This window comes from Quercus suber, unplaced genomic scaffold, assembly GCF_002906115.3.
Source record: "Quercus suber isolate HL8 unplaced genomic scaffold, Cork oak 2.0 scaffold_64, whole genome shotgun sequence".
NCBI lineage: Eukaryota > Viridiplantae > Streptophyta > Magnoliopsida > Fagales > Fagaceae > Quercus > Quercus suber.
In genome coordinates, this window is record NW_027069529.1 from 73,855 (window position 1) to 88,415 (window position 14,561).

The 14,561-nt window shown below is 31.3% G+C and overlaps 2 protein-coding genes across 2 annotated transcripts; both read right to left on the reverse strand.

The window, feature by feature from the left end:
* Positions 1-239: 239 nt before the first annotated feature.
* Positions 240-4,483, reverse strand: LOC111993166 (1-aminocyclopropane-1-carboxylate oxidase homolog 6). The gene is given in 2 exon segments (XM_065772806.1): positions 240-366; positions 3,654-4,483. Coding segments are annotated over 2 exon segments (957 nt in total).
* Positions 4,484-4,918: 435 nt separating this feature from the next.
* Positions 4,919-5,446, reverse strand: LOC136067246 (1-aminocyclopropane-1-carboxylate oxidase homolog). The gene has a single exon (XM_065772807.1). It carries the CDS (start codon positions 5,444-5,446, stop codon positions 4,919-4,921), a length of 528 nt encoding a protein of 175 aa, XP_065628879.1.
* Between the last annotated feature and the right edge of the window lie 9,115 nt (positions 5,447-14,561).

Sequence of the window (14,561 nt, forward strand, 5' to 3'; positions counted from 1 at the left end):
GTATAGGTCACTCCCTTCAATTCACATAGGTATACGTACATAAATACGCAATATGTATCATATAGACTTTACTAGTCTTCTTAGTATTCTCATTTTACACTCTAAATTTCTGCACGAAAGATTTGCTATTCAATCCCATGCTGTAAAAATTTTAATCATACACCGACGCTAAGTATTCATGGTAAAGAGCTGGATAATTTGGTAATAATTCTGGCAGTGGTTGAAATTCATGGAATGAGTCATTCAGTCATATAAGTGTCGACGTTGATAAATGTCAAGACTGAGATATGAGGCTCTTTAGATGCCTTAGCCAAAACACGCCCTTAGCCAAAACACGCCACACTTAAATAATTGTTGTTACAGACAGGGACAGAGCCAAGACTTAGAGTTAGGAGGGGCGGTTTTATTGTTAGCTATATGCCGTGGTTTCGGCTTTTGGCTTTATTGCTTTGCCGGCAAAGGTTTTCTTTTTTTATTGTGTGTGTAGAGTGTGTCTTTTGTTGATAAGGACAAAATTATTTTGTTTAAAGTTTTTTAAAGGATAAGTTGTTTGTTTTTGGTAAAATTGGTTGATTAGTCTCAATTTTTTTTTTTTTTTTTTTTTAGCCTTGCTATTGCCTATTGGTAATTTTTGTTGTTGGGCTAATATTTTAGCTAAATCACTTATAGGTAACACTTCATTTTTTATGTATCATTTGAAACTAATTGTTAGAAATTTTTTTATAACATAGTTAATGTTTTTACTTTACGATTTTAATGTAATAGTATTTTTATATTTGTGCAGATTTCTTATTGGTGGCTTTAGGGGATTACTTTTGGCATTATTTGAAGACATATGAGGACATCTTTTGGCTCTAGGGGGTTTTAATTATATTATGCTACATTTCTTGTATTGTTATAAAACATTTTAAGTTATTGATACACAACGTTTGTTAATAACATACCTTCCTGTTTGAATTTGATACTTGTTTTAATTTTAACTTGTGGAATGTATGGATCGATTTTTTATAAATGTGTTGTTGAAATAATTGTGTTAATCAAATTTGAGGTTTGAATAATGTAATGATAGGTTACAGGTTAGTATCAACGTCATGAAAATAATAAAAACAGAAAATATGTTTTAGTGACGAATTTTTTCGTCACAAATGTGGCAACAAAAAATTGTTTTAGTGACGAATTATTTCGTCACTAAATACAGTGGAATTTTATAAGAAATGGTTTTAGTGATGAACATTTTTGTCACTATATGTGCATGGATTTTTAAAAAAATAGTTTTAGTGATGAATATTTTCGTCACTATATGTACCCGAAAATAGTTTTAGTGACGAAATGTTTCGTCACTAAATATGATTTAATAAACTGAAATGGTTTTAGTGACGAAATATTTTCGTCACTAAACACTGTTTTTAGCGAGGAAAACATTTAGCGACGAAACGTTTTCGTCGCTAAAAGTTTTTTTTTAATTACCAAATTGGACTTTTAGTGACGAAATTTTTCGTCGCTAAAAGTCGCTCTTTTAGTGACGGGGCTACAGCGATGAAACGAATTTCGTCACTAAAAGTCCAATTTCGTCACTAAAGGTTCTTAGTGACGAAAAACTGGATTTTTAGTGATGAAAATTTTCGTCACTAAAAATACATTTTCTTGTAGTGCATCTTGACTCCCAGTTATCTCACTCACTTGCCTTCGTTCAATACCCACAAATTTTCTACAATATTAGCAAGAATGACATATATGATGGTCAAGCAAGATCTGCTTACAAGGTGAATGAAAAACCATTATGTTTTGCTTGTGTGTCTTAAGCCAATTCAAATTATTGAGAAATAAGTTGTCATATTGAGCAATGTTATAGAATATTGTCACTTTTACAAGATCTACCATTTATTAAGGTGACAAATTATGATTAGTACAACACTTTTATATAAGATTATCATTGACATTATTTTTGCTTTACATCTATCACAACTTGCCACATTAGCCATTGCGAAAAAAGAATTGTCATTAAGACTTGTTGTTTCACATTAGGAAAATAAAAATACTACAAATTTATTATATAACCTTTATAAACTGATGTGACAATATATATTATTGATGGATCTCAAAATAAATGAGTATTGAATTAGTTTTTTGTGATTGATGACATATAATTAGTTTATAAAAGTTATGTAGTAAGATTTGTATTATCCCTAATTTCACTCTTCATGTTAACATATATATTACATGTTTTTTATCCAACTTAGACAAAGTGGCAAGGCATGATTTAAATGGCATCTTACACTTTTTTATTTCAAATCCATCAATAAATTTTATCAATAGAAAAAAAAATCCATTCCATATTTTATTCAATTTATTTAAACTAAAATTTAAAATCAAAATCTTTCTCTTTAAATACATATATCCAAATTACAATAAGCACAAGCTTAAATTGTAGGTGCATCGTTTTCTGTAAGTGTTACAACTTTCTATACTTATACAAATGAAGTGATGTGAAATATTATTATTATTATTATTATTAAGACCTTTAAAAAACAATGATTGTTATAAAACATGGTGTGTGTATATATATATATATATATGGGTTGGATTGTCAAAACTTACATCCAATTAAAAAATATAATAAAAAAATGAATTTGTATAGTAATAAGATAGACATCTAATATGAATTTATCAAAATTTGCATCCAATTAAAAAATATTAAATTAGTAATTGGAACTCAACTTATATATACAAATACAAATATAAATAAATAAATACATATATATATATATATATATATTTGATAAGTGGTGGATTCCCAATCATTGGCTACCAAATGCGGAGAGCACAAATAAGCCAAAGCTTTTGAACATCCATTTATTAATATACTGGCCTTATCACACGTGCTTTGCTTGTGCAATGAGATTTTTATTTTTATTTTTTTTTTGTCTAGTGTCATAATTTCCTTTTAAAAACAAATTATGGATAAGTTTGTTTTAAAGACATGGATTAGTAGGAGAGTATCCTATTTTGTAGAAATTTTAAGTAGAGTTGGAGATATATTTTTATTGGGTTGTCCTCAAATTTTTTCATTTTTAAATGTAAAGTTTAAGTGTATTTCTGAATTACATAAAATTCCAATCCAAAAAAGGGCCCTCTTATAAATAGTATATAGATAATTCACAATGACACTTTGTTAGAAACAATTTTAATTTCTCAAAGCATTTAATATAATAATTATGTTAATTTTTTTTAAATATACTTGTGTCACCTCATTAGTTGTGGGAAATTAAATTAAAAACATTAAAAAAAATTGTAATTATTTATTAATTTTTTTAATGTTTATGAAGAGCCATGTAGGCGTGTACCTTAATGGAATAGTATTCTCTCTTTTATTAAAAGAATTAGGCTCTTTCTTTGTTGGCCACAAAAGAATTAGGATTTTCTTTTTTTGATGAATTTAAATCCCATTACTTATTTAAAAAAGATTCATATTTCTTTTTATAACTTACAATATATCTTATGATATGATTTATTGTGATACTACTTACACTATTTTATTATGTCCCAATAAAAATATGTAATGCAACTTTACTCAAGAAAAATATTGTGTAGAACAGTAGAAGAACTTATTATTTATTTTATTTTTTATTTAAAAAAAGAAGGAGAGAGTTTATACCTGAATGTAGTCGCCAATGTTCACGGTCAATGCTCCAGGGATGGGCTCCACATCCACCCACTCATCGTTATGCTTGACTTGCAACCCACCAGGTTTTGCAACAACACATGCAGTCAGCCCTTCATCTGTGTGAGATGGGCACCCTACTGTCAGACCCCCCACCGACCTATACTCCAAAAACCCCAACTTCTCAAGCCTCTCAGCCTCCACACCCAACCCTTCTGACAGTAACTCCGACAAAGCCTCACCCACCTTTCTTGAATGAGATTCCCATGCAACCATCTCTTCCCTACAAACCTCTGAAATATCGTCCTCGCTTGCACCCGATTCATCTGGGGCCATCCAAACAGTGAGAGAGTCATGCCAGCTGGCTGCTTTGGCTCTGTACAAGTCCTTGCTGCTCGAGTAGATAACCCCATGCTTGTTGCTGAGATGATAGTGTTTAGACTTGACCTCATGTGGTTGGTCGTGGAAAGCTTTGATTGCGTTTATGGTTTCATCTAGGACTGATTTGGGTATCCCATGGTTGATGACTTGGAAGAAGCCCCATTTGGAAGTGGCTTCTCTGATTTGTTCCACAAGTTGGTGTCGTTCAGTGGGGGAGTTGAAGTGGGAAAGGTCTATGACTGGGATGCCTTTTTTGATGGATGTTTGAGAGTCAGGTTTTTTGAGGTCTGAGAGAGTCTCAGGTGGGTGAATGAAGATACGGGGTATAGAGGTGATGCCAGATTCAGTGAGACCTTTGACACTGATCTTGGATTCGTGGAAGTCCTTAACCTCTTTCGTACTGTCATAGGTGGGAGTAGCATGATGATCAGCAACTGCCATGTTTTGCTCGATGAAAGTGTTTGTGGTCCTGGAATTGTGCGGTTGAATGAATGTGTTTGAGCAAGGCTACATGCAGATTTTGATAGAGTGCACTAAATTGCACTTAACAATTGCTTGGTGATATATGATATATTTGACATTAAGTAATGTAGTAGATTATTAGTTATTGGCAGAAAAGTAATGTTTCATTTCATATGTAAACTATTTAAAAAAAAAAATTAAAACAAAATTATGAAGTAAATAGTATTAATAAATTATAAAATAAGTAAATAATTTTAATCAAAACAATTGCTTTAAGTTATAATTGTTTAGAGTTTGGACTTTAATTTGAGGAAATATATTATAACAAATAATATAAAATTAATTAATTTATTAGTTGTTCTTAAAATGTATTTTTTTAGAAACTAATTAACTGTTAAACACAGACATACATACTTAATTAGTCCCTCTCACCAAGCTCAAGCAAACTAACCACATCCAAACAGTGAGAGAGTCATGCCAGCTGGCTGCTTTGGCTCTGTACAAGTCCTTGCTGCTCGAGTAGATAACCCCATGCTTGTTGCTGAGATGATAGTGTTTAGACTTGACCTCATGTGGTTGGTCGTGGAAAGCTTTGATTGCGTTTATGGTTTCATCTAGGACTGATTTGGGTATCCCATGGTTGATGACTTGGAAGAAGCCCCATTTGGAAGTGGCTTCTCTGATTTGTTCCACAAGTTGGTGTCGTTTAGTGGGGGAGTTGAAGTGGGAAAGGTCTATGACTGGGATGCCTTTTTTGATGGATGTTTGAGAGTCAGGTTTTTTGAGGTCTGAGAGAGTCTCAGGTGGGTGAATGAAGATACGGGGTATAGAGGTGATGCCAGATTCATTGAGACCTTTGACTCTGATCTTGGATTCGTGGAAGTCCTTAACCTCTTTCGTACTGTCATAGGTGGGAGTAGCATGATGATCAGCAACTGCCATGTTTTGCTCGATGAAAGTGTTTGTGGTCCTGGAATTGTGTGGTTGAATGAATGTGTTTGAGCAAGGCTACATGCAGATTTTGATAGAGTGCACTAAATTGCACTTAACAATTGCTTGGTGATATATGATATATTTGACATTAAGTAATGTAGTAGATTATTAGTTATTGGCAGAAAAGTAATGTTTCATTTCATATGTAAACTATTTAAAAAAAAAATTAAAACAAAATTATGAAGTAAATAGTATTAATAAATTATAAAATAAGTAAATAATTTTAATCAAAACAATTGCTTTAAGTTATAATTGTTTAGAGTTTGGACTTTAATTTGAGGAAATATATTATAACAAATAATATAAAATTAATTAATTTATTAGTTGTTCTTAAAATGTATTTTTTTAGAAACTAATTAACTGTTAAACACAGACATACATACTTAATTAGTCCCTCTCACCAAGCTCAAGCAAACTAACCGTTAAAATGTTGATAATAGACTTTTTGCTGAAATAAAAGTCAAAATATATATATATTTTTTTAGAAAGAAAATATGGGTTGTTGTTTGAGATTTAATTTTAGAATTTTTTATATTAGACTTTTAGTTTGAATGTAATTTAAATTGGTTGAAGTTTGAATGTATATAATTAATTTACTAATTAGTTGTTTTTAAAATATTGATAATAGACCTTTAGTTAGAGTAAAAGTAAAAAGCTTATCAAAAAAAAAAAGTCAAAAGGTGGTTTTATTTTTAGAAAGAAAACGTGAGTTGTTGTTTTGGATTTAAGTCTAGAATATTTTATAATAGACTTTTAATTTAAATAGAATTTAAATGATAAAATTTTACCTAAATTAAATAATCGTTATATATTATCCCTTAATTGGAGAAAATATATCCTAACAGATAATACAAAATTAATTTACTAATTAGTAGAGCAGCTACTTGACGTAACCACAACTTCTAAACCCAACTTAATTGCACTTAATAATTGCATGATATCATACGCTCTGTTTGTTTCACTGGAAAACCTTCTATAAAGATAGTTTTCTACATTTTTTAGTATTTGGTAGCATAAAAAAAAAATTGGTCAATGGAAAACTATCTTTAGTCAATGGAAAACTCTTATAAAAATAAGGCTCATTTTCTATAGGTTGTTTTTCAAAAAAAAAAAAAATTGGAAAAAAATCTCTCTCTCTCTCACATAGTGCATAACTCTTATAAATATTATCTTCTTCTGACCTGGGAAAAAATATTTTCTTTCGCTCATTCAGCCTTTCTCACAATAAATTCTCTCACTTCTTCTCATTCCTTTGTTTTTTCTCTCTTCTCACACCCTCACTATCACCCCATCTGGCCTTTTCTCTTCCCACAAACTCCTCTCTCTATCTGCCTTTCTTCTCTTTTTTCTCCCTATTTCTTCTCCCCTCTATAACACCGTTCTTTAATAAGATTTGTATTTTTTTTCTCCTCACAGACCGGCCAACGGTTCTATAACAATTTTTGGTATATTTATCAGACTATTTGTACTAGATTAGTTTGCTAGTAAAACTATTTGGCCTATGTGACAATTTGAACTATTTAAAATGGAACTTAAGGTTATAATGGTTATTTTGAATTATGAGAAGTATGGTTTATATATATATATATATTATGAACGTTACTTTTTATATATGTGAGCAAAATGAGTATTTGAGATCATGAAAATTGGATAGCTAATTTTGATTGTATCCGTTGTCAAAATTTTAGTTTGAAAATCAATTCATTCTTGGTTTTTATTATTATTATTTATTTATATTGATTACATTAGGTGGGTTTACACAATACACATATTATACATGTTTTAAATTATATAAGAAATGTTATAAAAATTGTGAATACCAAACACCAGAAAACATTTTCAAGCTCATTTTCAAGGTTGTTACCAAACACTAGAAAATAAGATAATTTTCTAAAAAATACTCTCTGAAAAACGAATTATTTTTTAGAAAATGTTAATGTCGAAACAAATAGAGTGGTATATTTACAACTCTTCATATACCACATGTTAAACCTCATTCTCATGTAACTAGTACACACGTAACATATATATATATATATATACTAGTATTATTTCCATGTGATGCACAACTTGATGATGAAGATTCATATGTAAGCTAATTTTTTTAAAATAATTAAAACAAAATTATTAAATAAATAGTATTACTAAATTATAAAGTAAGTAAATAATTTTAATTAGAGCAATTGTTTTATTTAAGTTCTAATTGTTTAGAGTTTGGACTTTAATATGAGGAAATATATTATAACAAATAGTATAAAATTAATTTACTAATTAGTTGTTCTTAAAATGCCGATAATAGATTTTTAGTTGAAGTAGAAGTCAATTTTTTTTTTTGGTTTTAAAAAAAAAAAAACATAGGTTTAAGTTTACATTGGAGTAAAAGTCAAAACGCAGGTTTTTTTTTTTTTTTTTTGAGAAAGAAAACATGCATTGGTTGTTGTTTAAGATTTAAGTTTATAATTTTTTATAATAGACTTTCAGTTTGAATAGAATTTAAATGATAAAATTTTATGTAAATTAAATAGTTCTTAAATATTATCCCTTAATTTGAGGAAATTTATTCTAACAAATAATATAAAATTAATTTACTAATTAGTGAGAGTAGTCACCTGGCGCAACCACGACTTCTAAACCCAACTTTATTGCACTTAATAAATGCTTGGTGTCGTATACTCGTATATGATATATTTGACATTAATTAATGTGATAGATTAATTATTAGTTATTCGTAAAAAAAAAAGTAATGTTAGACCTGAGCTTAATATAAAAATCACGGATAACTTCTGCCCCACACACACACACACACACACAAATATATATATCTAAATTTTTGTATGATTTATTTGACTAGCCTTAATCATTCTTTAATTTTATATACACAACATTAACATCATTATTAGATATGATTTATTGTTATTGATATCTAATAAAAGTGTTGTCAGTGGTAGACTCTAGAATGTAGCTATGTTAGGGGCTGAGGGGCTCCTAACCCTAACAACACCTTATGTTTATTTGTTTTCAGTCTCACGTCATAAGAGAAATAATATTAATAAGTCTAGAGATACACCAAAAATTGATAAGAAATTTCACAATTCTCCAAGATGACAAGTTGTTAATGATGGGTAATAAGAGCAATACTACATACACAAAGAATTTCACAAGAGTTGAGTTGGTTATCTTTTACCGGTTTTCATCTGAGCTCACTATTGACATCACTCTTTTATCTATCATTAACAATTTGTCATATCAATGGGTGCGATATTTTTGTGTCTATAGTTTTTCTTGATTAATAAAATTTGTTTAGTGGTGGACCCATATAAAAATAAAAAATAACCTACTGTTCGGGGACCTTTCTCGGTTGCCTAGCCATGTGTGGTTTGTTAGAGGGATGACCTTACTAGGCCCGGGTTCTTTTTGGGGAGTTGCCTCCGGAACTCAACATTAGGCCACGTGATCCAACAGCTGCGGACGTACTTTTAAGCCTACAAAGCCATTAAAGCCAAAGTCTAAGAATCACGATAATGGTCGAATAAATATGTAATATGCATTTGATATGATAGCTTTGATTGGTTGTAATAACAGTTGAAATAAAGTAGTATTTATTTAGAGGTAAAGTAATCATGTATTCAATGGTGTAAATTTAAAGATATGCAAGTAAAGTCATTTATCTTTGTATGGTTTGTAGCCCAGCTGTGTAGCATCAGTGAGCTGATAGGACTCCAGCAGAATGCCAGCAGTAGAGACTAGTTAAGCTAGCCCCTCCTATCATGCATTTAAATGAGTTTAAGCCTTACTTGATAGTTGTAATAGTAGTTGGAATAAAGTAATATGTATTTAAATGTGAAGTAATCATGTATTCAACGATGTAAATTTAAAGATAAGGAAGCAAAGTCACTTATCTTTGATGGTTTGCAGCCCAACTGTGTAACATCAGTGAGCTGATAGGATTCTAGCAGAATGCCAGTGGTAGAGAGGTAGTTTGCCATGATGACTTCAAGATTGAAGGGGAAAAATGGGTGTAACTGGAGGGAGAAAGAGTATGCCCAGCTATGTGTAGGGGTTGGTTAGGCTTGCTTCTCTTATCATGCACTTAAATGAGTTTCCCATTTGACAATGCTCTTTTAGTTATTGTGAAGTTATGAATAGTATTACCTTCCGTGGGAAGGGCTTTTGTAAGATGTAATTTGTGCCTTTTAAGAGAAGGGTTTTTGTAAGAAGTAGTTATGCCTTCTAAGAGAAGTTCTTTGATATGAGATCTTGGTGCCTTCTAGGGGAAGGGCTTTAGTAATAGAAGTTCGTGCCTTCCATGAGAATGGCTTTTAGTATAAGTGTTTGATATCTCTTGAGAAGTGTGGAGATGGTAAAAGATATAGATGTGTTGTGAGATGTAGTATTTGTAATATGTGTGATATATGGAGGTATGAGAGATATGGTAGTTAAAGATAGTAAAAATATGAGATTATAACTGCTGGAGAAGTTGTAGAGATTGCTTTCCAAGAGGAGATATTTTGTAAGAGAAGAGCATGGAGATATATTTAGGTATTTGGAGATAGAAGTAGTGAGATAGGTGTATTTTCTGAATATGGAGAGTGAGAGAATGAGTATAAGAGGGGCAATAGTACTGTAGTGTGTTTAACAATGTTGCTGGGATTTTTTGCTGGAGAATGTATGAAGACTTATGAAGGGCATTTGTAAGCTAAGGGTTGAAGAGTTTAGTTCCTTATATAAAAACTAAAAATTTAGAAGCTTAGTACTTCATTAAGAGCTTCAGAAGATGATTAGAGGGAGAGAGAAGTTTATGAGAGAGTTCTCTCTCCCCATTGGTGTCCTCCTTTGAGGTGTTGATGAAAATATGTGTGATATATGGAGGTATGAGAGATATGGTAGTTAAAGATAGTAAAAATATGAGATTATAACTGCTGGAGAAGTTGTAGAGATTGCTTTCCAAGAGGAGATATTTTGTAAGAGAAGAGCATGGAGATATATTTAGGTATTTGGAGATAGAAGTAGTGAGATAGGTGTATTTTCTGAATATGGAGAGTGAGAGAATGAGTATAAGAGGGGCAATAGTACTGTAGTGTGTTTAACAATGTTGCTGGGATTTTTTGCTGGAGAATGTATGAAGACTTATGAAGGGCATTTGTAAGTTAAGGGTTGAAGAGTTTAGTTCCTTATATAAAAACTAAAAATTTAGAAGCTTAGTACTTCATTAAGAGCTTCAGAAGATGATTAGAGGGAGAGAGAAGTTTATGAGAGAGTTCTCTCTCCCCATTGGTGTCCTCCTTTGAGGTGTTGATGAAGGGTCCCCTTTAGAGTTGAGTTTAAGGGAGTATTTTAGTAAAGAATATCAGCCAAAATCTGTCCCAAATAGAAAGGAATTTTCAGAGAATCCATTTTAAGATTTGGCAAAAAATGATATGTTTAGCTTTAAGATGTTCTTGCTATTTCGGGTAAGAGCTGTTGGGGAAAAAGTAGCATAAAAGGAAAGTATTTTGGCAAGAAAAATGTAGTTTCTTTAATTGATTTTGGTTTTAGTCAAATGAGGAAAAATCAGTAATGCTCAGGCTGCTGGGTTAGCTGTCACAACTGTTCTGAAAAGGCTGTCCCAATTGTCAGGAAAAGTTGTGACAGCTATTATAAGACAGCTGTTTGCTTTGGACAGAAGCCAATGAGGTCAGATAGGTCATGTCAGGTTACTGGAGAGGTCAATTCATGGATTTGGTTGAAAAATGGTAAGATCTATTTCATGGGTATCTTGCTATTTTGGGTATAGTAGCTGGCTGCTGGGATTTCAGCATTAAATGGTTGATGATATCACTTCCAGCCAGGTGTCAAGTGCTAAATACACTGTTGGGATTCAGCTGAAAATGCTTCTCTTTTCTGGTGTTTGTGTTTTTGGTGCAGGGTTCCATTATAACACATTTTTAGTAAGTAATAGAAGGATTGGTTGAAAGTTAATGAAATTTTAGAGATTTGATCAAGGCCTCATTGTGTTGTGACATAAACTTGGTGAGCAAGAAGAGTATTTAATACTTTGCTCTGGCAGCTGACAGAGAAATATATGGTCTGATTGTGGCAGACAATAGCTAGGTATGAGAGATATCATGAATATTTTGTATAGAGAGAGATAAAAGATAGCCAATCAGATTAGGCTATGTGTTTGAGTTGGATTTTAGCTGAAAGAAGTAGTGTAGTTTATGTAAAATAATATAATGAAGTTTCTAAATTTGTATAGCAACAACTGGGAATTGAATGAACAATTATTTTTCCAGCAGTTAGATGGCTGGAGATATTGAGTATTTGTCATATGATGAAAGTTAAGTTTTAGGAAAAGTGCAATGGGGAATTTTATCATCTAAAGTGCTATGTGATAAGAGATGTTAACCATATGTTACCCGCTGCACACGGAGTCGTCAGAGTTTAGGGAATTGGAAAAGACACGCCAAGTAACATGTCTCTTTTATCAACTTTAAACCGTTGGAGTTTTACTAAACATATCTCTTGGCCCTCCAAACCATGACTCCCAAAGTTTCCCTAAAGAGACTTATGAGATTAGATCATAAGCCGAAGATGAGATGACGTAACTCGGGTTTTGTTATCATTTTGTGTAAATAGGGGCTCTTGTCGAAGAAGCCGCTTGCCATGAGTGTAAGAGAGGTAATATGGGCCGTGAGCTCTGCACACGGACTCATCAGAGTTCAGGAAATTGGAAAAGACAGGCCAAGTAACATGTCTCTTTTATCAACTTTAAACCACTGGAGTTTTACTGAACATATCTCTTGGCTCTCCAAACCATGACTCCCAAAGTTTCTCCAAAGAGACTTATGAGCTTGGATCATAAGCCGAAGATGAGATGACGTAACTTAGGTTTTGTTGTCATTTTGTGTAAATAGGGGCTCTTGTCGAAGAAGGCTCTTGTCGAAGAAGCCGCTTGCCATAAGTGTAAGAGAGGTAATATGGGCAGTGAGCTTTGATTCATTGCTTAAGCTCAATTCATATGTTGATGTTGATAATGTCGTGGGGTTATGATCCCAATTGATGAAGAGGAAATGTGAACCATAAATCCGCCGCTTGAACTAAGGATCTCGTGGGCCATGTGAGCCAAATCCATCTAGTTGAATGAAATATGAGCTTATTTTGGGCTTTAAAGAGATTTACCCAAAAAATCAATAATATGTTGATGTGGCATGGGTTGCCAATGAAGAAATGTCATGTGGGCCGAAAAAATGATCCTCAACACCTACTAACTCAACAGGTATAAAATATGTTGTGAAAATTGTTGTGTTCGTATCATTGATCAAATGAAAATTCTCATTGAATGAATGGGAAAAGTTCAACTCTAGTTATATATACAAGGAGCAGAGCCAGTCGGAGTGAAACGAAAACAAAGGAATGAAAAACATGACTTAACTAACCGTACTAAAGAAACAAAACACCAATTAGAACACATTGGTTCATTTAATATTAATTAACAAATAAAATGAAATATTTATTCTTATGCTATTTATTTATATTTATTTTTTGTTGTTAATTGAAAAGGTGTAGGAGTTCCAAAAAATAATGTAGAGTTTTTTTTTTTTTTTGAGGGAGAGTTTCAACCTATGGTGTCTGCTTCTGGTGATTTCTCTTTATCATCAGACCAAGATACTGATCAGTTTTTGGTGTAGGCGGAGATTGAACACCAAATTTCTTATACAACTTTCATAAATTTACCAGTTGACCTAATTAGAACCCACATAATGGAGAGTTATTGTATTGCAAATAACTCCAATCTTTAAGGTGATAATGTTCATTAATCTTGAGTAATTACTATGAGTCTATATATATAGACCTATATGCACCATTCCTCTACATATGTCTATATGCATAACAATATCTATGTAAGTAAGAAATTATTTACAATAATACACATTTTGAGAATGGTTGGACAAATAAAGATTTTTTTTTTTTGTTAATTTGTTGAGCTTTGGGCTTAAATATTAGTGTGGAATTAGCTTTAACCACATAACGATTCAGTTGGACTGTTGTATCCTGAAGAGAACAAGTCAAATAGAAAGTTTGCCACACGGGTTTATGAAAATTTCCTATCACAGAGTATGAGTTTCTTTAAAAAGAACAAGTGCCACACCTCCGCCAAATTGCTTTTCGTTCTAATTATTATATTATGTATCTACAATTTAATTCATTTTGTTATAATCTTTAATTTAATGTGGATTTTATTATATTTTAGTGAATTATCACTAATAGAACATGACACATTGACACCTGTACTGTACACACAAATATTTAAAATTTAAAAAACAGAGAACATATGAGAAACGATGTCGTTTAAGTCGTGTTGTTTACTGTTGCCCCTTTGTACCTTCACTCTCCAACTCAGTAAGCACTGCACTTTCAATCTTCAATTTCATCTTTGTAATATCTCAAAATAAATTGTTTTGTATAAATATTCATAATTTGGTCTTAAAAGTTAAAAACATATATACATAAACCTCAACAATTAAATTGACCCAAATATATCATAAAATATTAAATAAAATGATTCACTATTCCACGATGTTAGGCCCTCCTCCAAGAAAAAGAAAAAAAAATTTATTAAAAAAAAACATTTTTAGAGTTTCAGTTAGCTAATTAAAATATTTTTAGTAAACAAAATATAATTTTCTAATTAGGATAAATTAAGAACAAACCAAGAAATTAAATAAGAAGCTAATGACTTTCAAGCAATGTAACTCTTTTATTTATGTTTTAAGGTAATTGTTTGTTTTTTTAATTTTCATTTGTGGGTTGACTTTTTTCATCAAATTTCATTTTAGTTCTTTTTCCTCAAAATTTTGATGGGGATGATAATAAACCCAAAGAAAATATTTGTTTTTTATTTATCAAAAATTTCCTTGAATTGTAACAAATGGTTGGTAACGAGGAGAAGATCAATAACCTATCAACTTACTTATAGAGTTATTGTACTTGTGTTGACTTTATGATGTTTAAATCATAACTATTGAACGAGAACTTTCAGTCATGAATAGATTTTTTTTTTTTTTTAATAATATGTTGATGTGGC